Here is a 24,761-nt window from a genome sequence, read left to right on the forward strand (position 1 = left end):
GTTCCATATTTTCTTTGTTCATAATTTTCATTTTTGGGCACCTCAGAAGTTAAATTTCCATTTCATGATGCAATACCTTGAGGTAGGTATCTGATTGGTTCCACTTTCTGCAACATGAGAAAACAACCCCGAACATGCAGCCAGAGTAATAAAAACATATCAAGAGTTGAGATGCAAAACCCTCTAAATTTGCCTGGACATTTTTCTTTTAAAAGAGCATTTTTTTTAGGCCCCTTGTGTTAAAGTTCAGTAATTTCATTTTATAAGCAGTGATGGCGAGTATGCTCTGCAGCCAGTAATGATCCTTCCGCGGCTTAACCTATGGAAACCTTGATATAACTTTTACTTCTTCCATAGTTTGATCGTCAAACATTTTTTCTATACACAAAACATTTCTAGACTCACCTAGACCTGTGTTTACAATCTGATTACCACCAACAAAAGCTGGTTGCTCAGTGCGCTGCAATTTTTAAAATACTTGAAGTCACATGAACTGAACTTGAGTTCTGATTGGTTCTAGCGCTTTTGCTGGGAAGTGGCATTTAGAGGCTTTTGACAACACAGGAATAAACTATTGATTATTTTAGTAATCGAGTATTCTATCAATTATTCCATTGATTAATCGAGTAAGAAATATATGAAATACTTTTCTTATAACAGTTCATCTGTATATTTTAACTTCCGTTGCTTAACTGCAGATTTTTCTCTGTGTGAAACAAACAGCGGTGGATGGAGCAGCTACAAACTTGTCTTTTCTTCACGTTGACACTTGTTGATCAGGTGGATGATGGAGCTCCAGCTGTTTCCCAGTAAAGGTTTTAATGGTGGTTCCAGGAAAAAGCACTGCTTCTTTGGACGCTAGAAAAATGTTTCCTTTCGCTCCACTTGAGCTCACGGTCTCCGTAATAGCTCCACCTCTTTGGACTTACCACGTGTGCAGACAGACTGCATGTAAAACAACTTGCTGCAGGTGACCGGGTCGGGAGGGTCCTGTCGTTACTGAGCGACTGCTAGTGCTAATGGCGGCACCTGCTAGCAAACTGTGGTGATAGCGATCAGTTCTGGTAGCTACAGCTGAAATACAGCACAGCAAGCACAACACACATACACACAGACAAACACGAGTGTAGAGAGCAGTGGAGGTGTGGAAAAACGTGTCAGCTATGATTCACTCTGTGACAAAGGGTCATTTTTCCAAATGACGGAAATTCGTCACAGCAACGGAGAACTTTAATGCTGCTAATGTGGATGAGACACCTGAGCACTGCGGAGTTTAAACGAAGCATCGAAGGAACTAATTTGTGTCAAAGATTTTTTATAATTAAATTATTTGAGCTACTTGTTGCAGCCCTAGTTATGACATAAAGTAATTTGTTGGGCATATAGCACTCCTGAAAAGGAGTCCATAAATGTTCTCATTTTTGAAGGAGGTGGCGTTTAGCAGCTTTTGCATCTGAATTCTTCATATCTTTAGCAACAAAAAGAACAAAGGCTCCTTGAATAGGCATTTGAGAAGTTTGTATTATTCTAGCAAAAAATAGAGATTTGCTGTCTTTTTGTCAGAAATACATCCATTGATCAACTGCTGTCACCTGAACCACGTGAGCCTGACTCAAGTTATTACCTCATTACCATTTGTTTTTGGTGATTGGGGAACAGCTATGGGTCTTCTTGGATTTGTATGGCAGATTATTCTACGGGACGTGAGGATTGCCTTGACTGAGAGTGTAACTAAGAGCACATTACATCAGATAATATCAGCTTGAATAACCTTCCCAACAGAGTTTAAACTAAATTTGTTGAGGACCTTTTTGGGAACCCTCTGAATCCCACAGGTGGTTTGCATCTGAAGTCGGTTTATGACAGACAGAATTTGACTGTCCTATGAGAAGAGTGTGTTTGCTTAACATTGTCTCTAATTGTTCCCACAGAAAACAAAAAATTTGCTCCATAGATAAATTAAACATTAAAACTCGTCTTTTTTAAAAAATATTTTATTGCAGTTTTTGTTTCTCTTAACACCCTAACATGATGTACTGTTAGCAGCCAGAAATCCAAGTTAAATATGTTTTATGCAGCTGATGAAAAACTTGCTTTAAATGATTGTATACATCATGCTAATGATGTTTCCACATCAGTTATTTTTTCTCAGTAAGTTGCAAGTTCAGGTGAATTTGCCTCAAGATATCTGTAAATATTTGAAACCATTTTCATGTTTCATATTTGACAGGGATGTAAGGAGAACAATTTCCTCCTTGTTCATGTGTTCAGACCACAAGATTGCACTACAATGCTTGTGGTTTCAACTGGATTAATTAATCTCATATCACCTCAAAATGTGTATTTTAGGTACACCAGGAAAAAAAAAACTGCATTTTTCAATGTTGTGAAAATATCAACATTATCAAAAATTAATGCTAGCAAGTATCACTGTATGCATTTGGTACAGACATTTGTGGAACTCGGAGCATGCATCCTAATCTGTACCCCAATTTATGTGATCCTCAAACTTTTCCTTTCGTGTCACGAGGCAGTTAACATTTTCAAAGGACTACCACAAAATTTGGTACAGCTTATTTTCCACTCATTCTTCCTGAAGTATGAATCTTATTAAGTCTGGTAATTTTGTAAGCTCCTAGAACCATGATGAAGTTCAACAAATGGATGGATTTTTATTAAATTTTGTGCAAATATAACTATCCTCATAATTAGGTGTAACAAATTTGGCACTCAATTATCATGAGTTTAAAGATAAACTGGTGATCAACTTACAAACATTAAACCATCATTCCATCAATTTATTTGCATTCTCATTGCAACAATGCTGTTTTTAAGTACAGCATCTAGCATGACTCCAAGTCTTATATCTTGATTTTAGTTGTATTTCACTAAATAATACAAATCTAGAAAATATATATATAATATATCCATAGGGTTTCTGATTTCCTTAACAAAAGTGGACACAAGACATAAAATTTACAGATTTATAAAGATTTATATATACTGTAATAAATAAAAAGTCACATTTGATTTGGATACGTTTAGATGTATTGAATATGTCAGGAAATACTCAAGCAGATTTTTAAAGCCACAAATATTTAAAAGTAGTTCTCATCTTTCATTATGTTTTAAACAAAAAAAAAAATACCCCAAGAGCTTGATGGTAATCTTGTTAGCATAAAATCAATTCATTTCTTTTGTGTCCTTTTTCGTTCAACAAAGGACTTGAACTTTTAACGGGGGGCATGAGTGGACCTGTTTATGGGCTCTCTCTTCCACTTTTTCTCTCACCAATTATTGGTATTCTCTGCAAGTTGTCTTACTGACGTCTGAAAATTGTTAAGATGGGTTGAACCCAGACCAGACCCTGCAAAGCTCCAAACCTTCTGGGTGGTCAGTCTATCAGCAGACACCAACTATCTCCCTCAGCGTCAATGTGACAGCAGAGCCCTAATCTATTTGGGAAGTTAACGCCATTATTACTGTGAATGCTTGCAGCATTCACAGTATTGTTCTTGTAATCTTTATTATTATATATTATATGTTCTTCCGTACGTTTTTTGACCGCTAAAAACTCAAAAACCGCTTAAGCTACAAAAATAATTAAGGTATCAAAACGTTCAGCTTCTTCAGGAGAAGTGGGCTATTACTTTTCTGGTTCAAATCTTTAAGCATTGATTTTATATTAATATTTTTCTGAATTTTTTGCCCCATTGAAAATGAATGGGGAAGTTTCAAATCCTTTAAAAATCCTTTCAGGCTTTAAAAGCTAATAACTTCAGCATACCTTAAGCTAGAGAAACCATTTAAGCTTTAAAATGAAGCCAAGCCTTTCAGCTATTCAGCTATTACTTTGTGTTTTAAAATCTTTTACGGTTTAAGCACAGTGAGCATTTAAGTTTGAGGAGGTTTTTCAGGCGTTTCAGAGTTTATAATGGTTGTGTATTGCATTTGCTAGAGTGGGAGCCTGATTAGTAGAGTGGGAGACTTCAAAACTTTCAGATGGAAAATTTATTTCTAAACTGCCGCTGTGTCCACACTCTTCACTCTACAGCCATGATTTTTTGCTCAAAATGTAGAGCTGCTTCTCTACTTTCAAAAAATGTGTCTTTAAACCCTGTCAAATGTACACTTTTTAAACTGTAAGCATTCAAACAGAGAGAGTACCTTCCAACTCCTTCATTAACCTCCATAGTAATTTCTGAGAGGTGATTTTCTCCAAAGCAGAAATGAGCACCTTTTTTAAACTGCTCCCACAACCACACTTTTGAGCCCAGGAAAATAAAAATGACACCACTGTTTAGAGCAGGTCCTTGTGGTGCTCACAGTTCAAAAATGATTTTGATAGGAGCTACGGTTTTTGATTTAGAAGCACTTATTTGACAGTTGCGCCGAGTCAAATTTGGCCAGAGTGCACGCACCTCAGCAGGTAAGCAGTGCACCTCGCAGGTGTTTTCAATTGGCGCATTTGCAAGCATTCAGCTTGGGAGAGCTCTCCAATATGTATGCATGCAAACCTCACTGCTTGTATGAGACTCCTGTTGGCTCAGTGGTAGAAACACTGGACCATGAATGCAGAAAAAGCAGAGAGAGCTGGTTCAAGTCCCACTTTACCCCAAACTTAAAAGATTTTCCATTGGGTTTGGAACTTTAAATCTCTTCATATTCAAAGATATTTAACTCATTTTTTCACAGTTTTCTGCACCTTATTTCTCCTTCATGTTTAGCACAAAGTTTTTGTGTGTGTGTTTGTTTCTTCAAGCCATTTGACCCTTTAAAACTTTTTATATTAACACTTTAGCAAGTTTCAGGTGAACAAAAAAAAAAAAAAAAAAGTTGTTGCTTTAATTTGCTGTGACTGCGCTCACCCTAGTGGTTAACCAGAGAAGCAGCAGTTTTAATAACACAAAGTCAGAACAGCATGGTCAGGAAAAATGGCCAGAGGTCCTCAGCTACCATAGCCACTACAGTCATGGTGGCCTATTATCAGCCACCCTCAATAACCACACATTGACATCACAAACCAACAATCACACTGAAACCAACAAGACATCACTGAATAACTGATGAGGACCAATAACTAAAATTCCCAAACATCAGCATAAACAGTCCATGCACCTCAGCAGGTAGGCAGTGCACCTGGCAGGTGTTTTCAATTGGCGCATTTGCAAGCATTCAACTTGGGAGAGCTCTCCAATATGTATGCATGCAAACCTCACTGCTTGTGTGAGACTCCTGTTGGCTTAGTGGTAGAAACACTGGACCATGAATGCAGAAGAAGCAGAGAGAGCAGGTTCAAGTCCCACTTTACCCTAAACTTAAAAGATTGTCCATTGGGTTTTGAACTTTAAATCTTTTCATATTCAATGATATTAAACTCATTTTTTTCCACAGTTTTCTGCACCTTTTTTCTCCTTCATGTTTAGGACAAAATTTTAGTGTCTGTTTATTTCTTCAAGCTATTTTATATTAACACTTTAGCAAATTTCAGCTGAACAAAAAAAAAAAATATCTTGTTGCTTTAATTTGCTGTGACTGCACTCACTCTAGTGGCTAACCAGAGAAGCAGCAGCTTTAATGACACAATGTCAGAACGGTGTGAACAGGAAAAATGGGCAGAGGTCATCAGCTGCCATAGCCACTTCAGTCATGGTGGCCCATTATCAGCCACACTGAATAGCAACATATTGACATCACATTGACATCACAAACCAACAATCACAGTGAAACCAACAAAAAAGAACATTCCCATAAGTCCCTGCTTCTGTGGCTCCTCCCATTGGCTGCCACAACAGCAGATTCATTCTGTCCACAATTTTCTGCACTTTCATTCTCCTCCATGTTTAGGAGAATCATTCATTGTATTTTAACATTTTCAACAACATTCCCAAATATTTCAGGAATGACAGCAATTCAGCTGAAAGCCTTCAGTTGCAAGACATTAAACTACAGTACTAAACTTGGATTTAACTTCTCAATATGTTTTACGGTTTTTCTTCATCTCCAGTTTAAATTTCTTCAGGCTGATTCTTGGCATTCAATACTTGTCAAATTCATGAACTACAATTAAAGACCTTGTAGCTTCTGACAATTCATGTGATCACCTACTGGTTACAGAGAAAAGCTGCATTTAATTTAGACAAAGTGGGAACATCTTAAACATGAAAAATGGACCATCATCATCTACTGCCATAACCACTTGAGTCATGGTGGTGCCCTTTCAATATCTTTGATGGTTTTTGTTCAGCTGCAGTTTAAATGTCTCTAGGCATTTATCATTTTTTATCTTTCACATCTCTTTATAGTGAGTGGCAATTAAACAAACTTAATTAAAGAAAGAAATCTTCCAACTCTTCGCCAACCCTGTGCTCACCTACTGCTTGCACATAGGTATTGCACTTAAGTTAGACAAACTTGAACAGGAAAAATGGCCCAAGGTCATCAGCTGCCATAGCCATCTCACTCATGGTGGCCCATTTTACCCATTTCAATGTCTTTTATGGTTTTTCTTCAGCTGCCGTTAAAATTTCTTCAGGTTGTTTTTCTGCCCTTTAAGCAAATCAAATTTAATTTAGTTACTTTCTTGACAATTTTAGCTGTTTTGCATTTAAAATTCATTTTCAGCATTTGTCAGTTGCTTTAACTCTTTCAGCCAATCAGAATTCAGCTCTGAAGCAGTTCCTGGCATTTCAGCTCCAATCATTCAGCAAATAAAGTTTCACCTGTTCAGCATTTTTAACAGCTGTTCAGCAGTTCAGCAATTCAGCAGTTCAGCAATTCAGCAGTTTAGCAATTCAGCAGTTCAGGTACTCAGCAGTTCAGCAATTCAGCAGTTCCTTGAAGCTCATTCAGCAAATAAAGTTTCAGCTGTTTGAAGCCTTTCTTGGCATTTCAGCTCCAATCATTCAGCAAATAAAGTTTCAGCTGTTTGAAGCATTATTAACAGCTGGTCAGCAGTTTAGCAGCTGTTCAGCAGTTTTCTCAGCAGTTCAGCAGTTCAGCAATTCAGCAATTCAGCAGTTCAGCAATTCAGCAGTTCAGCAATTCAGCGGTTCAGCAATTCAGCAGTTCAGCAATTCAGGTATTCAGCAATTCAGCAGTTCAGCAATTCAGCAGTTCAGGTATTCAGCAGTTCAGCAATTCATCAGTTCAGCAATTCAGCAGTTCAGGTATTCAACAGTTCAGCAGTTCAGGTATTCAGAAGTTCAGCAGTTCAGCAATTCAGCTGTTCAGCAATGCAGCAGTTCAGCAATTCAGGTATTCAGCAATTCAGCAGTTCAGCAATTCAGCAGTTCAGGTATTCAGCAGTTCAGCAATTCAGCAGTTCAGCAATTCAGCAGTTCAGCAATTCAGCAGTTCAGCAGTTCAGGTATTCAACAGTTCAGCAGTTCAGGTATTCAGCAGTTCATTGAAGCTCATTCAGCAAATAAAGTTCCAGCTGTTTGAAGCCTTTCTTGGCATTTCAGCTGCAATCTTTCAGCATGCAGCATTCACAGTGCATTTTCTTCAGGAAATGCTTTTTCTAGTTGTCATTAGCCTCTAGAGGCCCTTTGAGGGTCAGAGTAGCTTATTTAGTTACTGAGGCAGACAGTGATGGTCCAAGGAGGACTGGGGGGTGAGGGGCATTGTCATTGTCTAATGTGGCTTTGTGACTGGCGGCTACGTGATGATAGAAAGTTAGAAAGAGCAAGTAAGAGTCTTGCTTCACAGTAACATGTGTGTGTTGCACAGCTTATTACTGGTGCTGCTATGCGGTGTCAAATGGAGTTGCTGACAGATGTTGGACTAGACTGAATGAAATTCTGGTGTCTGAATCTAATATGGACCTTGCCTATCATTTATACCTAAACAAAGATGATTGCTGTGAATTTGTGTGTATTTGCTTTAAGCTTGAGGCTTTTAAAGAGTCATCACGAGTATTTGAGCATGTGTCTCTGCTTTGACTTTTTTTTTTATTATGCACACATGTGTAAGTTATCAAGAGGAAAGGGCCTGACTAGACCAATGATGGCTCTTACCATGAATGTCCTACGAATCCTGTGTATGAACACACTCCTTTCATATACAGTAAAAACACTGTTCTCAAAGAATTCACTATATGTAAATAAGGAGACAATTGACAAGAATGGTGCAATAAGATTATGGGGTATAAAGACATCTGGAAATCGTACAGCCACGTCTCATATATCCTGGCAAAGAAACCATCATCGGCCTTGCATTTCATCAAACCACCACTACCACCGCAAGCAATTTGTTCAGCGTGGCTTATATCTCACTCTGTCTCTCTCCCCGTGGGAAAGACAACCAATTAAGCCACAGAGAGGAATGCAGAATGCGAGAGCCAAAGAATGAGAGAAATGTAAACCGAAAGTGAAAGGGCCAGGGATAATACCAGCTGCATGCTAAATAACAATGGACAACTTTAGTCAAAGGGGGCAACTATTGACAGTCCTCAGAACAGCTAGAGATGCAGTTGTTTTAAATCTTCATTCCTGTGTCATTGTAGAAGAAGGGGGAAATGGTGTGTGAGTGTGACTTTGGCAAAACTTTCCCGTATCTTATATTTGTGGCATGATTTATGGTCTGATATATGTTTGATATACAGACGGAAAGAAAATCATATCCTAAAGGCAATCAAATGCTCATAATGTACTGTAAACCACCCACCATTGCTCCTTTCTTACAGCATTAACACTGTAATTGAATTCAGTTCCATTCAAGTTTATTTATATGGCACCAAGTCACAACAACAGCCACCTGGAGGCATTTTATACTGTAAGGCCTATGCTCTAAGACTCTACAGTTACCACTGGGACCTCTGTGGACTGTCTTCTCTCAGACCTGATCTGATTATCAAAAAAAAAAAATTTTTACGGAGTAACCAGGACACGCAGTAACCAGCATCTCCTGGATTAAAACATGCCTCTTGTGCTAACAATAACAGCCATTTTTCAAGTGTCAGATTGTATAGCATTCTTTCTTGGTGCTGCTTCTGTTTTGGAAACTGTTATTCAGTTAGATTAATAGTTATGTTGAGATTTTGGTGTTAAAATGTATTTGCAATATATCAATATACATATAACATTTAATTCTTCTAAAATACACAAAATTTATGAATAATTTTTGAAACAGAACTTAGTTTTTTCCAACTTTAAACTGCTTACATTTCATTGCTCTCTGGTGGACACAGATTTTAATATCCCACAAATAACAGCTTATGCAGACCCAACAAGTTTCATTCAAGCTTTACAAATCATTAACACTGTCTGAAGTTAGACTTTTTTTCATTTCAGTGTCCAGAAAAACAAACTGGTAAATAAAATGACACAAAATAGGGTATTTGAGCTGTAGTGCTTTAGTTATGTTTAGTGCTTTAGTTATGTCAGTTGTTGCAGTCGATTTTCTAAAATATAGAAGTATTTATGGCATTGTCTAAAAAGATCAATCCGTTTATCAGTCAAAATTATTAAGATTCATTAAAATGATTTAAAAGATTTCTAAAAAATTTACTGTGGATGTGTTTTACTGGGAGGATATAATACCTACCTGTGTTGGATTTTACAAGTTTTTTTTCTTCTCCTCCTAGGGCGGTGACTGTAATAAAAATAAAAAACTGTAATATTTTCAGGTCCTGAGGGTAAAGCGCTTTGATGAAGTGTGAGTGAGCTTTTGCACATTTTTTTCTCTGCTGCCATAGTATCAGAGAAAAACAATAGTTATCCTCTCAAGACAGAATCAGAAACACATGCCTATCACAGTGTGCGATCTGTGGCAATAAAGCTTTTGTGGCCATTGAACGCATGTAAATTGCATTAAGTCATCAAGAGAAGAATGGTTATGTGCTACAAGGGCATAAGCACTTGGGACTTACACTAGATCAAGGACTTTGAAAATTAGTAGTGAGGTATGTAGGCTTCTTACCTCTTCCAAGTGTATTCCCCTGTGTCCTCTGAATTCCCCTCCTTCCCTTTGGGTCTGTCTCAAATCAGGTTTGGAGTTTCTCAACTGCTTGACATTTGTCTTTTTAAGTTTAAAGTTGAAATGATATGTAATTTTTTTTTTTTTTTTGAGTTTCAAGCTGAAAAGGTTTTTCTCACCAAGGGTTACAGCAACACAATATAAAGTAAAAAGATTCAGCATAAAATTATCATAGCAAATGAGTCTGGAAAGTTGTGTAACTGTATCTCATCTGCAAAGATTTGTAAGCTTGGGCGTGCTTGGTTGGGTGGGTAGTGGTTGTTGACTATGATGAAATCTCATTGCTATATATACATACATACACACACACACACACACAAATGTCTGGAGTAGTTGTAGTTGTCCAGTGCTTAAGAGCTTAAAACATTCATGCTCAAACGTTATTTGACAACAGAGCAGCACACATTTATGTCCATAATTGTTGGACACAATGTTTGCAGTTTTGTCACTGTATACCACCACAGTGGAGTTGAAATCAAATAATCGATATATACATTTGAAGTGCAGACTTTCAGCTTTAAAGGTCATTTTTATTCACAGTTCCCAATTTTCAAAGATTCAAAAGTAATGGGACAATTTGATAACAAGCAGTTTCATTGCAAGGTGAAGTCTGTTTCCTTGTTATTTCATGACAAATGAAGCAGATATAATATCTGAAGTTGATTCAGTGTGTTGAATCTGTATTTTACAGCTTTGTACTATAAATATGAGACCCAAAGAATGAAGGAGGCCAACATTAGGCTGAAAAAACAAAATGAACCTGTCAGAGAGCTATTAAACTTTGTAGGAGTTTCCAAATCAACAGTGTGGTTCATTCTTAAAAAGAAGGAAGCACTGGCCAACTCAGAAATGACAAAAGCTCTGAAAGACCACAGAAGACAGCTAAAGTGGATGATGACAGAATTACTTCCATGTTAAGGAAAAACTATTTCATAATACAAGTCAAAATAAGTCAAAAACACTCTCAAGGAGGTATACATTGTCAAGGTCTACAATCAAGAGACACCCTCATGAATGGAAATACGGTTTACAACAAGGTGCAAACCACTGGTTATACTCAAGTACAAGGAGTTCAGATTGGACTTTGCCAGAAAACATCTAAGAGTCTGTACAGTTCAAGAAAGTTCTTTGAACAGATGAAACCAAGAGTAACTTGTACTGAATAGAAAAGTATGGAAAGGGGAAAGAACAGCTCATGATCCAAAGCATACCACATCATTTGTTAAACATGGTGGAGACAATGTTATGGCATGGGCATGCACAGCCGCCAGTGGAACTTGGCCACTAGTGTTTATTGATAATGTGAGTGCTGATAAAAGTAGCATGATGAATCTTGAAGTGTGCAGGGTTATACTCTGCTCAGATTCAGCCAAATGCTGCAAAACCGACCGGACAGCACTTCACAGTTCAAACGGATGCCCAAAGCATGCCACAAAAGCAACCCAAGAGCTTCTCATGGCCAAAAAAAAACCAAAACAAACAAGGGCTCTTCAAGTCAGTCACCTGTTCTCCACCAAATATAGCATGTGATAGATTAAGTGATCTTCATATCATTATATCTCACCACTCAATTTCTTTAGAAATGTTTTCCCACCATGTTGGAGGAAAAGCATCTGGATTTTCTTTTTTTTTTTGTGCTTGGAATTACTTAATGAAGCTCGCAGTTTGATGTGTTTTCCCTCTAATTGTCCTAACATATCTTTTTTTTTCCGCTCAGGGATGATGGTGGTGATCGTGCTACTTCTTATAGCCATTATAGTGATTGCTGTGTGGCCTGTGGGATGAAGACAGCAGCGATCACGAACTCATGTCAGAGAGCAACAATGAAAGTCTGGAGCAGAATACCTGTTTAATCAGCATTGACAGCAAACAGACAGACCCTCATTTAAACAGATTTCTCATTCTTGTTCTTCACATTGAGACACAGGTCACTTGGGGCTATCTAACCAAGAAAAAGTTGAGAAAAAAAAAAGTTGAAGACTTTAACCCCACAGACAAATGTTTTTATTCACTATGTCATTGTTAGGTTTAAGGGAATAAGTAACCTTTCAGGAGACAGTTGCTTTGTTTTTTTTGTGGGTGTACATTTTCCTCTTTAATAGCTGTTCAAGTGTCTTACTAATAAATCAGCAAATCAACAAGCTGTTAAATTATTTGGAGGTTTGTAAGCATTTTGAAAAAGATTTCTTTGCCTGAACTGTGGGGAATGTTGACCTAACAGTAGGACCTCCCGCAGGCAACGGGGGCTTTTCTTTTATAAGTCTGTCTGTGGTTGGGCTGAGGTTTGCACTGGATACAGTAATTCCGCAAGCTTTGCAATATTCACACTCACTTATATTTACCCATTCATTGCTGTAGCAGCTGTAATGTTATCATTTTGTTTGGATTTTGTTTATAGAATAACTCATAGCCAAAACAAACAGCTCGGCTGTGTTACTAACGTGGCTCTTTTCCTCCCTTGTAAATCAATTCAGCTTGTAATTTCTAATAAATGACATTTCCATTTTATAGTGCCTCGACTCCTGTCTGGGTTTATGCTCACACCTCCCCCTGAAGTGTTCTGTAACATGATATTTAACTACGGTGGACCTTCTGACAAAGTTTTAACACACTAGTACTACTTTAATGCATTCCACTGCACTTGTAATGAACCTGCAACCAGTTAACCAGTGAACTAATTTGAAAAAAAAAAAGAAAAAAGTAACAGAGGCAAATGATTTTTGAATGTAACAAGTTTATTTATTCTGAAAATCTGAATTTAGTTCTACCAGGTTGGTGCGTTCAGTAGTTATTATTTCCTTCTTTTAATGACAACGATCTAAATAACCACAAACAAGTAAAAAAAAAAAAAAAACACAATAAAATCCACAATGTCTTGTCATTAAATATATTCATATATAATAACCATAATATATTAGTAGGCATTGTAAAACAACATTGCAAAAGACTTTGCAATGGTGAAGACAACATTTACAATTCATAGTATGAACACAAAGCAATGCTTTGACGTGTATGTGTATATAGCATTTCATCTGGAAGCTTGTCAAACCATTGCTCAGGAGACATGTAAAATTTACAGCTTGAAGCTATAGAGACTAGAGTCGTGTCATTTCAGAGTACACTGTGCCAAATAAAAATAGTAAAAAAAAAGGACATTGTTATGTTTAACAATGAAATGCAGGACTGTGCAAAAGTATTGTGTGTATGTAAATATTGTGACAATCAGTGTTGGAGAAGCCAAGAAGCTACCATCATGTAGCAGCATGTTGGATATTAATCATAAATATTAAATTGGTGGTTCAATTAACGAAAAAAAAAATACACTAAATGTCAAACGACTGGTACAGTCATCTGGATGTTTGAAGTGTCACAGTTAAATATACTCAATTTGCCATCATCTAGGAGTTTTACTTTATTAAGTAAAATAGAAAATTGAGGCTGTTTCTAAGATAATGGAATCAAATGTTTATCTCCATTTTATGAAAGTTTTAAAACCTTGTATATAAATTAATTTAAATCCCGCTTTACACTGACTTGAGCCTTGGAAAAGGTTTTGGAAAGAGTTTTAATTTTTAATTTTGTGAGAGAAATGTTTATTTGTTGTTTCACAAACAACGGTGCTCATGGTGTTGTGGTTTGGCCTTAAAAAAAAAAAAAGAAGAAAAAAGTTAAATCAGATACACTTTGGGCTTTTTATAAACCTGAGCATTTTTAACCATGCATTCCTTGGAGAAATCCAAACTGAGCTGCACACAAATAAACAAAGTGGTTTGAATCAAGCAGCGACAAGTTCTTCTAATGCACCCCGTTATCCCTTTGCAAGCATTGACGTGAAGAGAATTAGCGTGGCAGGTCAGTGGGAGGCTGCAGTTTCTGACTGGTTATTTTCTTTTAATGAGTATACAGTCATCCATTCTGTTCTGCAAGAGTGTGGGCTGTAAATGGGTTTATCTGCACTCCCACGGTACTGTAGGAAGCACTACAGACGGATACAAGCCACCATGAGGTGGATTTTTAAAAGTAAATTTAGGTAATAGTGGTGAGCACTTTCTTAAGGTGCAGTAAGTTTAAAATTTTCATCACTATAAGGATTCATTTCTTTGCCACATAAGGTAAGACAGTTACCATTTTATTGTGTCCACTCAGTGCTTTATGCAGCCTGTGTAGATTTAAGTTGAAAAAATTAGCAACTTGCTCCACAGACAAATACATCTTTTCAGATTTAGTGGTCGTAAGAGGCGGGGGGTGTCAGTTAAAATATTTTAATCCTTTGTCCTACTCATACCAATTGTGAAAGATTTTGACGTACTCTGGCAAGTTTTCCATAAGTTGGTTTAAAAGCAGGCGTGTCTGAAGAGGTAAATGATATAAATATTTGCATTGTTGGACTTGTGTCATACTATATGTCTTTGTCAGTATTCTCTGAGAACATGCAGTACCAGCGGCTGCAGTGCTGCACTTTCACCCGCACAATTTTAATATTGCATCCATTTCAAACAATAGCCTATACTGGGTAAGTTTCACAGTTCTGATCATTTGTGATAGAGCGAGCACTGCTGTTGAAAGGCAATTAAAAAAAAATGTAACTACTAAAGAGTTACATATAAGTGGTATTATTAATGTCTATTAACTATTCCCATAAACAAATGAAGATTTTTTTGTAAAGAACTTATCAATAAAATGTGACTGGCTTCTCATTCCCAAGCCACTTGTTAAAACTTCTATTTGATTTGTGAGATAAACAAGAAAAAACAAATATCACAGTTATTGTAAATACTAAAGGTAAAATCTGTGATTTTAGATTTTCTTTCTTCTCCCAGATTTAACTTTAACATTAGTACAGTATCACAAGCAGCACTATTTAGTGAACATTACAGTCTCGCATGCAGGTTTAGGCAAATGCTTAACTACCAAAGTGTAATCATTGAAGTCTGAGGGGCCTCGGTTGATGCTCAGGATTGATTAGGTCAAACATGCAAAAGCCACTGCTGTCCTAGATTCTATTCTGTCACTTGCATGTTGTAAATCTGTAAAAGTCCCGACAGATGAAAAATGTAGAACATGTGATTCAGTGCTGCTCGAGTTGCATAATATACCTAAATTCAGAGAGGAAAAGAATGGCAAGTCATTCACAGCTAAATGTATGCATTTCTGTGGCTTAGAAACAATAGTATTTATGGCACAAATTTCAGTAAAGGAAATACATATTACTGCCTCAATTGCCACTCGACAGTGAATTCTTTTGTTGAAACAAGCTCACTTCTCAGCTAAGAATACAATTTTCAAAAACAACATGCAGAGGCAAAGTTGCAGCGGTAGTTAAGTGGCTTTTTTTTTTGTCATTTTTGCAACAGCAGAAAAATGTCCATAAAATTCAAACATAAAATATAATGATTTCATAATGGGATAATGAGAAGAAAAACAAACAATGATATATACTGGTAATAGGTGCAAATCCACAAGAGAGAGGAATCTCAGCGTAAAATAAACCAAATCTGCCAGGTGAGCTCCTTCAACAAAAGTTCAGCTGAAAAAAACAAAATTCATCCTAAATAATTCTCTTCATGCTTCTACGCAAAAAAAGCAGCGACATAAACAGTCTCTTTTCTGTCCATGGTCCTTTTGTCTGTCACTCTTCCACTCTTTACATTTATTTATTTTTTAATATATTTGCCAGCTCAGCTTTTTTTTTGTTTTTTTTCCTTGAAAACATCTCCCTCTTCAGAATCGTCTCCATCTTATCCCTCCTATGGCTTCTTGCACTTGCCTTTCTTCTCGCGCTGCTGGAACTTCCTGAGCCTGCGTGCCCACGTGTCCCTCCACTGGATAACCAGGCTACCTTTATCTGCCACCACTCCACCCTGGCCAGGAGAGACCTCATCATTTCCCAGCATCAAGTACTTCTTCCCAGGCTTGATTTTCGGACACTTGCAGGCCACGTCTTTGGCACGGACCCACAGAAACTGGTCCCCACGGCGGATGCGGCTCTCGCCCTGCTTGTAGACGGAGATGATGTTGACAGTAAATTTCCACCACTCACTGGATTTGTCTGCTTTCAGGATGTGAACCTGGACAGCTGCAAAGAAAAGTTGGGAAGCAAAAGACATGACACTTTATTTCCTTTCACTGCATTCAACAAACATGCAAAACCATGTGAGCTAAGAGTCTGCGGCAGAGTTAACTGGGCACAATGATTTTTGAGGCTAAATAGTACCATGAGTGTAATTTTCATCATAGACATAAGCGTGTAGATGCCACATTCAGGCTTGTGTGATGCGTCTCTGCCATTTTCCTCAGTGGTCTGTCTGTGGGTTCTGACCCATTCTTGTATAAAACACTGGACCTTTGCGATGCCTTTGGATGCACTAATGAAAGAAGTTGAGAAATTTTTGTTTCATACGTATTGAATTTTATATTTCACAATACGTAATCTTTCTTTCATGTATACTTAAATGTTAAGTGACTACACTGAATTTAGCTACTGCTAGCCTATATCAGGTTAAAGTTGAACTTGATGGGACAGAATAGACGACTTGGTTAAATGATGGAATAACCCCATCTTTTTGTATTTTACAGTTAACCTTTTACAGCAGAACATCATAAAGCAGCTGCACAATTTTAAACATATAAACTATTACAGTTACTATTAACATAAGCATTTTGGCATAATAATCTGCATTTCAAACTTAACTAAATATCCTGCGTCACCAACACAGTTTTAGCATTTGTAACAAGGCAAACCCCTTATGAAATGGTTATAAATATTTAGTGAGTTATGATGATTTCAGACATACATGAAGGCAGCGCACCTCCTGGTAACACAGTGGTTTAGTCTTCCTAACAACAAAAGGGATCTAGGATCAGAGAAAATATGTGAACATGCAAACATTTTCTCTAGGAGCTCTGGTTTCACCTCCCACCAAAAACCATGTTAGGTTACAGCTGCCTGTTATTATAAGCTATGCATTTGGAGGCTCAGTTCCTAATGTCCAATGCATGTCAACATTTGCAAATTACAGCAGAGGTTGGCTGGCAGCTCAAAGCCCATGGTGACAATAGACCAACAGTAGGAGAACTACAGTTTTTATTGGGAACAATAAATGTCGTAAAAAGTTTAAAAGCAAATCACCCAACATATTTTTCACTCAGAAACCATCTGGTATTGCTTTCCCTACAGCTATGGAACTAGCATTCCAAAAAAACACTACACTGTGGTTTTACCTTCTAATTTTAACAATCTTTCCAAGTTAAAGTTTTTCCTTAAACAATTTAGTCTACAGATTTTTTTTTTTTTTTATCAATTCACTATGTTACTGGATATTTATTGAGGTAAGTATAATCTCCTGGTTAGTACAGATATGGAGCCATTTTTATTATTTTAATGAAGGCCTGCATTTTGTTTTAGTTTCCTGCATCAGCTTCTTGCCAAAGAGTAGCCACCTCATTTAATGATGTCACAAAAGATGGAAAGGGTTAGCCCATGGTGCACATTAGGGATTATGTCACAAAATCCAGAGCGCTGATGTTTCCACGACTGGAAGATGAAACCTCTGTATCCCTGAGTTTTTTAGATTTAAGAACATTTGGTTGATTTGTGTTATTGCAGGAGGGGAAATCTTGGCATTTGAATGCATTCCAGCAATCCTGCCTTGTCTCACAAAGAAAATATTTGATCAGTGTTTAATATCCTTTTGATTTGCAAAAGGCCTTCACAGTGTGCCTATAAGTACCAAAAATGACATTAAATATGTTCTTCTTTAGAGAAGTTCAAATATGATGGTGACAAATCTGAAAGCTGACAAATGAACTGAAATCATAAACAGCAAGTATTGAATTGAAAAATAACTGTTAAGTGGTAAATGTTAAAATACCCTGATTCTCTAAATTTTGCAGTTTAGATTTTGTTTTTACACCTGGTGAAGATGGCCGAGGTCAAGCTATCATATGGAGCCCAATATGCATTATGTCCATTTCCTGACACAGCAGCATGATTTGTAATGTGATTAGGAGACAGGGTAGGGCTATTAAAGATGTTAGCTGGAAAGACACTCAGTTATATCACATGATGAATGTACTGATCCGGTCCTCAGAGAGCAGGAGCGAGGGAAAGCGAGAGTGAAGAAGAGGAAGAAAGAGAACATGTATCAATATGCATTTTATTGAACAGATCTCTTTTAAGCCCCATTATGGTTCCCCCTGTACTTATGAGACCAATTTTGAAATGAACCATCTTGTCATAGGGTCACCTTCAGCACTTATGGAGCTGAACATCTTGGCAGTATTAAGTGTTTATCCTGTATTCAGGCCAGGTTTTGAATTATTGATTCTGAATCACTGCCTTGGGATTCATTTCATAAAATGGTGAGTATCTAAAACTGCTTCTAAAACCTTTTTCCAGCTACAATAGTGTGGCTGAATAAAAGAGAATATTTTATATATATATATATATATATTAGCTTATAGTATGCTCGTATCTTCCAGTGATGAATATTATACTGGTTAACATAGAATCTTTAAATTTATGCTTGTAACACAGTAATTACACATGCAATAAATCCTTCTGCATGTATTAATATAGTGGATTATTTGTATAATAGTTTTATTTAGGCCTAAATGACAGTTGGCTGACCTGATAGTGACCTCTGCAGCATCTTGTATATACCAGCTGCCACCATGTACTGTTTGTGTTTGCACAACAGTTACTGTCCACTGTGGACACTGAGATGGCTAAAGTGGCTGTACCTAGAATTTGCTGAGATAAGACCCCTCTCTCCACCCCTCTCTGGGCCTCGCTCCCTCCTGTGATTGTTAATATGTGTCTGCATATCAAACGCAGAAGCTTGTAGCATCGTTTCCTGACGCAGCATGGGACACAGATCCCCGCTGATCCTTTCAAAACAGTGCAAAGCTATGGCTCCCTCGAGCCAGCTTCTGCAGATTTACATTGTGTTTCAGTCAGCTTTGCTAAGCTTGTGTAAATACTGCACAGGGTTCTTGTTCTTGTCTGTAATTAGTCTTAAATATTCAATTGTTAACTATTGCTGGAAATGGATCGTGTACTGTACATTCCTGGCACAAAGCCACTCAGCGAGGGGATGGTGGATTACACAAAGAATGACAAAGGACTAGACACCACTGCTAGACAGAGGGATTAAATAAAATATTGTAACAATAATTCAGCGCTGAAAAATCTTTTAATTTCAATAGTCCGGAAAGTAAAACAGACAAAATATATTTTGTTTTTTGTTATACATGTCTACATTAAATCTGCATGTGTATGATCCCTGTACACCATCATAACATGGCAGCAAAAGAGAATCCTTAATTACAGTCTTATTATTAAATTACACTTTGCACCAAAGTTCCTAGCCTCTCGAGATTTAAGAACCTTCTCCGTTCAGACTCCCTAACACACCCTCTACATAACAATGCCCTGCATCTGCACACAAAAACAGAAGCATTACAGAGGATCTTTCATTTCTCTCTCGCTCTCAGCCATCAGTACCAGCAGATCCCCTGCAATTTACACACCTACAAGACATGCCAAATCAATTTTTGGAGCCTCTCCTGATGTGTCGTCTTTGGACATGTACATACTATAGATGAGGGTAATCAGTATTGTGTTGAGTGATTGTTTCTCCAGCACAACGTGCTGATGCCCCTTTTTATCTCTACATCTCTTTGCCCTCAAATAGATGGCGCCTACTGTTATCACTCAGTTTTAATAGCTGTGGCCAATGTATTCTCATCCAAATGCTGCCATTCAGTCAAATTCCACAGAGTCATAAATTTATCAACAGGAGACTTTGTTTTTTTACTCCCTGATTTATTTTCATTTTAACGGTCATTTTCATTTCTCTCTAAAAACTACTCAGAAAAAAGGGTGTGGTTTTGGTTCAAATATGTCCCTCCATATTAATAATGCAAATTACAGCTGTGCAGTGTGTTTAAATTGAATAAACTTCCATATGTGTTGAGTGGAAAGAAACAGATCTGTCTCACTATAATCAAGGACATAATGGTGATAGTGTTAAAGGACACCTTGTGCATTTCTGTTATCTGACTGAATGACAGTATTTGACATGCTGGGAGTAAGAGTGGCCTGGTTTGGCCATAAGAAGACTCTCAGTGTTGGAAGGAAGGAATACCATTATTCCCAAAGATATTCCCTCATTTTGTGTTTTAATAGTAATGGTGGAGAGGTTGAGAGCTGCTTGCTACAAAGGTCTTATCATCGCATACTCTTATAATTTTTTTAGTTTGGTGTAGACAGGTTTCCTTTTATTTTATTTGTCACACATCCATGTTAACATATAAAATAAATAATAATCCAATGATACAATAAATAATAATAATTTTTGAATTAAAATATTGTTCTTTTTTTCCTTGATTCTAGAAAAAAATTCAAATTTGGTTTTGAAATTTCCAGCATTTTTTGCTTTTTGGCAAAACTGAAGACAAGAGAACAGCCCTATGACTGACACATTCATGCATGGACTGCAACATATTTCAGAGACGAGGCTTTTCTCACGCCACTAGCAGCAAGTTAGGCACTGGTGGAAGAGGAGGTGTCTATAAGCTGACCCTTTAACTCCTGCAAATCCTAGCAGAACAAAGTCCAGGCATGTCCATCAAGCTGCTGAAGTATGCTCCAGGATGCCGCTGCTTGGTTGACTAGTTCAGCAGCCTGACTTCAATCAGGGGAGGGGCCAGAGGGACAGGAAGAGGGGAGAGGTCATACGTCTTATCCACACCTTGAATGGCATGGCAGACTGATGGTCACAGGAATTCACCAAGAAACACATCAGCTGTGGGGGGATGTGGGCTTAATGAGGATCTCTTAGAGAGCACCCGCTGTCTGTCACACTGCCTTTGCTTTGGGGTCTCTTCTTATTTGCCTGTTCAGATAACCCTTCCCACATACACCTCTTCCTAAATCCTGCCCTCTCTCTCAAGCTCCCTCTCTGTCCTTCTGTTTGGCTGACTCTCTCTTCCTCCTTGAAGATCTGTTGTTTTCTGTGTGATCCTTTGACACCGTTTTCACAAAGCTGGAATAAGACATCAGTAAAATGCCCCCCCCCCCCCCCCCCCCCCCCCCCCCCCCCACCCGTAAAATATTGCAGCACCCCAGCAACGAGGTGGGCTGGAATGCATAGCATTGAAGGTATTCTGATTGTAACAGCAAACAAATGCATCTGACTGCCTTCAAAGGTTTTTACAGAATATTCGATCAGTGGCATAAACTGGTCAACAGTAACTCTAGGGCTCCCTAAAAATGCAGATTATTTGTTTAGAGCCAAGTTGATCGAAAAGTAAAGCAGGTTTCTTTAAGCTTTCCTAGAGAAAAAAAATGTGAATCTGAGTGGCTAAATGGGCTGCGTGTTGTGTGCTTACTCACCGTAATCTTTCTTGCAGTACTTCTTCATATTGATTTTAAGCTTGCCTTTAGATGCCTTGCAGTAAGAGTCGCAGTCTGCAAGAACATTAAAGATAAATACAGTTAGGAGGCATAAGTCATCAAACAATCTCTGCAATTTGGTTGCCATTTTTTTTTCTGCATATTTGTTAACAATTTTACTGTTCAAGGAAAATAGTATTTTCAAATGAAGGTATTGGAAAAGCAAAAAGAAAAGTCTTTAATTTTCATTTAATCTGTGAATTTTGTCCTTTAAATTTTTATTAAAGAAATCAGTATTGATCAAAATAAAATTTAGAAAAAGAAACAGAGAGAAACAAAATAAAAAATAAATCAAATTTTACAACCTGTTGCTTGGTTGAAACACATCTTTCTAGTTTTATTCTATTTTTTTTAATAGAATTTGTGTAGTTACTGCAGCACCAGTTAAATCAAAGGCATGTATAGTAAAATTTCTTTACTGTTCAACAGCACAATCTCATCATGTGTGATGGTCTTATTAAAGCAGCTCATGATATAAGGATTGCTTTTGGAAGAATATAAATTAAGTGCCATGTATCCACTCAGACTGTGGGAATAAGTTAGGCCTATGCAGACCACCCGACATCTACTTCAACCCCCACCTCCACCCAAATCTCACCGCGCTTGTCACCTCAGCCCCCGACCTTCTGAAAAAAATAACCCTGGGATCACTTCAAGGCCCCACAGAGGACCATGTCAAGCTTTTGCATTTATTGCAGTGTGGATGGGGGTGGGGGGGCACTGAGGGTTGGCAGCTATTTGAGGGAGTGGAAGGTGGGGGGGTGAAGGGGTCAATGCCACACAAAGGGAGGTCAGGAAGGGAAAATTAGCCATCCATGAAGTGTTAGGCAGAGGACCCTCTTTTGGGGGTGCATCCACTCTGGAGCTGCGAAGAAATAAATACCTCATGCAGGCAGCGGTGTCACCCAAATCGGCTTAAAGCACTGCTGAGGGGAAGCTCTCAAACACATGTATGTATTTACATATTCTTTGAGGCAGTTGAGGAAATGATTTGATTTCTCATCTAAACAATTACCTCTTTAAAAAAGTATATTGGGGCAACACTGTTAAAAAAAAAAAATTGTTTTTGGTCAGGAAAACATTAAAATTTATATATTCCTGCGCAGTGGGAGTAAGAGAATATTGGATTGTACACTGTGGTTCAATACACATGATAATGAGCCTCATACTGTAAGCATAGTATGCAGAGTGAAATGGGCACAGTTCTGTATTAAAGATATGCAGATACATGATATGCAATTTATCCAAGTTAAAATGTTTACATGAGCAATGCTACATAGTCAAGGAAACATCTGTGTCTTCCACATCCTCCACCTTTTACTATTGCTACGATGTTTTAATAATTGAAAGTGAGCTGCTTTTAGCAGACTTCAGCCTTGTTCCTTGTCCAAATAGATCCACGATGGTATGCCAACAGTTTCATGCTTGGCCATAATCTGAGGCAAGCTCCACTTGCCTCAGTAATCCAGAAACTATGTAGCTTCTACTACATAGTGATTGCCCCATGCAATGCTGTAACACATCATCTGCCAAAATAATGTCATGTTAGTGTAGGTCATATTAGGGGAATAAAACTTGGTTTTCACTTTTCTTTTCTCCGTCAGCCTCCACCCTGCCAAAAATTGAATTCAAAGTCCAATAAAGGAGTAATAATAACAATAACTGAAAAGAGGGTAAGACAGCCGTGGATGGACAGCATGTTATAGCGTCGAAGAGTGATGGGTGTAGTGGAGGAAAGACCGGCACTTTTAGCCAACCTGAATATGGGCAAACATCATTTATGTGATCAGATTTTTGCTCTGTGCCTTTACTTTCTTATATACTTGCGCTGAATGAGGTTGCCTGGGGAACACCACGACAAGAAAAAATGCACCCCCGAAAAAAGAAAAGGGGGCAGGAGAATGGATACTGGTAGTGAGCGTAGGGGTGGAGAGGTTGACAAAAAAAAAAAAAAAGAAGACAAGAGTGAAACTTGTGGGGGTGAGGGGGTGGAGGTAGAGAGGAGGAGGTCCAGGAATGTAAGTAAAACACCCAAATCAGCAGAAAACCCAAAGCTGGTAGCCTCGTGAACTAGTTAGAAAGGGCACAAAGTGCTGTTGGTAGTGCTGGTGGCAGTAAACAGAGAAAGTAACAAAAATAGGAAGAGTACATTAAGCAAGGGAGCCTACATGAGCTGCACCTTATTACCATGTAAATGATCGAAGGGGGGCTGTGGAAAGGAGGCTTTGTTTTCTCATAACCCCCCCTTGATACCATCATGATACTTCTCTTTGATAGCCTTTCATTCCCCATTAGTGTACCCCTGAGACACAGCTCCAGGCCCCGCTGAGATCACCCCAAGATCCCCATTTAGGGCCAGGCAGTCCCCTACAGTGAGGACAAATGTTCCCTTTGTGCAGGCGTTACAAGCCGGAGAAGTGGAAGCAGTCCCCTAATACGGAGCTAAGATGTGCTTTGGGCCGAGTAGATGTAGTTACTACAGTGCTTTGTTTCGTGCCTTTCAGCACTGAGAAGTGTGTAACTGAGAGGTGGACCTTTGCCCCTTCTATTAAAGTACTGTACAACTCCTCAAGCTAATCGTTTTCATTAAAGCTGCTTCAAGACAGAATGCATTAGTGCTCAGTTTTAAGTGTTTAGACCAGTACTTTACAGTGCTGCAAACAGGAGCCTGAATTATGCGCAGCAGCAAATATTCAGAAGACTGAACACTACTCAAACTTGGTCAAAATCTACATGTAGTACTCCTAATTGTACTTTTATTGCTTTGTTAATGTTATCAAAATAAAAAGAAGCCAGAGATATTTAAGGTGAGACACAATAAGGAATTTAAAAAAATTAATTTATGATGATTTGAGATTTGGGGGTATTTTGTGTTAGTGTGTTATTTTTAGACTAATGGTATTAAACATTAATGCTGGTGGTTTTACTAAATGTTTTCTAGCTTGCAATACAAAAGTCTTAATATAAATAATCAGAAGGGGAAATTTCATAGTGATATTTATTAGTAAAATAGTAAATTAGTATTAGTAAATTTAAGAAACTTGGTATTTCACAACATGTCTTTTATTTTTCATACTCAGTCAGAAATCTCTCCATTAGTACACACTTACAGTTTTATTCCAATCTATATTCTAAAATAGGGTTTTGTTCATATTTCATTTATAACTAATAGAACAATATCGTGTCAACAAAATTAAAACGTTTTCCCTTTATCCAGTGTTCCTGTTTCTGTTGCATGTTTGCATGCTTTTCACATGCAAATTATATCAAATTTACATAGACAGCACTGTATTTGCATATTTACACATAAAATGTGTTTGTGATT

General features: G+C 37.8%; 2 protein-coding genes across 3 annotated transcripts in view; one reads left to right on the plus strand and one right to left on the minus strand.

Annotated features, from left to right (window-relative positions):
• The window catches only part of stx8 (syntaxin 8), a 52,757-nt gene extending 40,266 nt beyond the window's left edge, over nucleotides 1–12,491 (plus strand). The window contains exon 8 of the mRNA XM_030742490.1: nucleotides 11,696–12,491. Within this exon, the coding sequence (XP_030598350.1) occupies nucleotides 11,696–11,763 (68 nt within the window). The 3' untranslated portion in view covers nucleotides 11,764–12,491. The remainder of the gene's footprint in view (nucleotides 1–11,695) is intronic.
• Nucleotides 12,492–12,849: 358 nt separating this feature from the next.
• ntn1a (netrin 1a) overlaps nucleotides 12,850–24,761 on the minus strand; it is a 58,578-nt gene continuing 46,666 nt past the window's right edge. For both annotated transcript variants that reach the window (XM_030734284.1, XM_030734275.1), the window contains 2 exons: nucleotides 21,377–21,451; nucleotides 12,850–16,054 (listed from right to left, as the gene is read on the minus strand). In XM_030734284.1, coding sequence (XP_030590144.1) covers nucleotides 15,726–16,054; nucleotides 21,377–21,451 — 404 coding nt within the window. In that variant the 3' untranslated portion in view covers nucleotides 12,850–15,725. The remainder of the gene's footprint in view (nucleotides 16,055–21,376; nucleotides 21,452–24,761) is intronic.

Source organism: Archocentrus centrarchus, chromosome 1 (assembly GCF_007364275.1).
Source record: "Archocentrus centrarchus isolate MPI-CPG fArcCen1 chromosome 1, fArcCen1, whole genome shotgun sequence".
NCBI classification, from domain to species: Eukaryota; Metazoa; Chordata; class Actinopteri; order Cichliformes; family Cichlidae; genus Archocentrus; species Archocentrus centrarchus.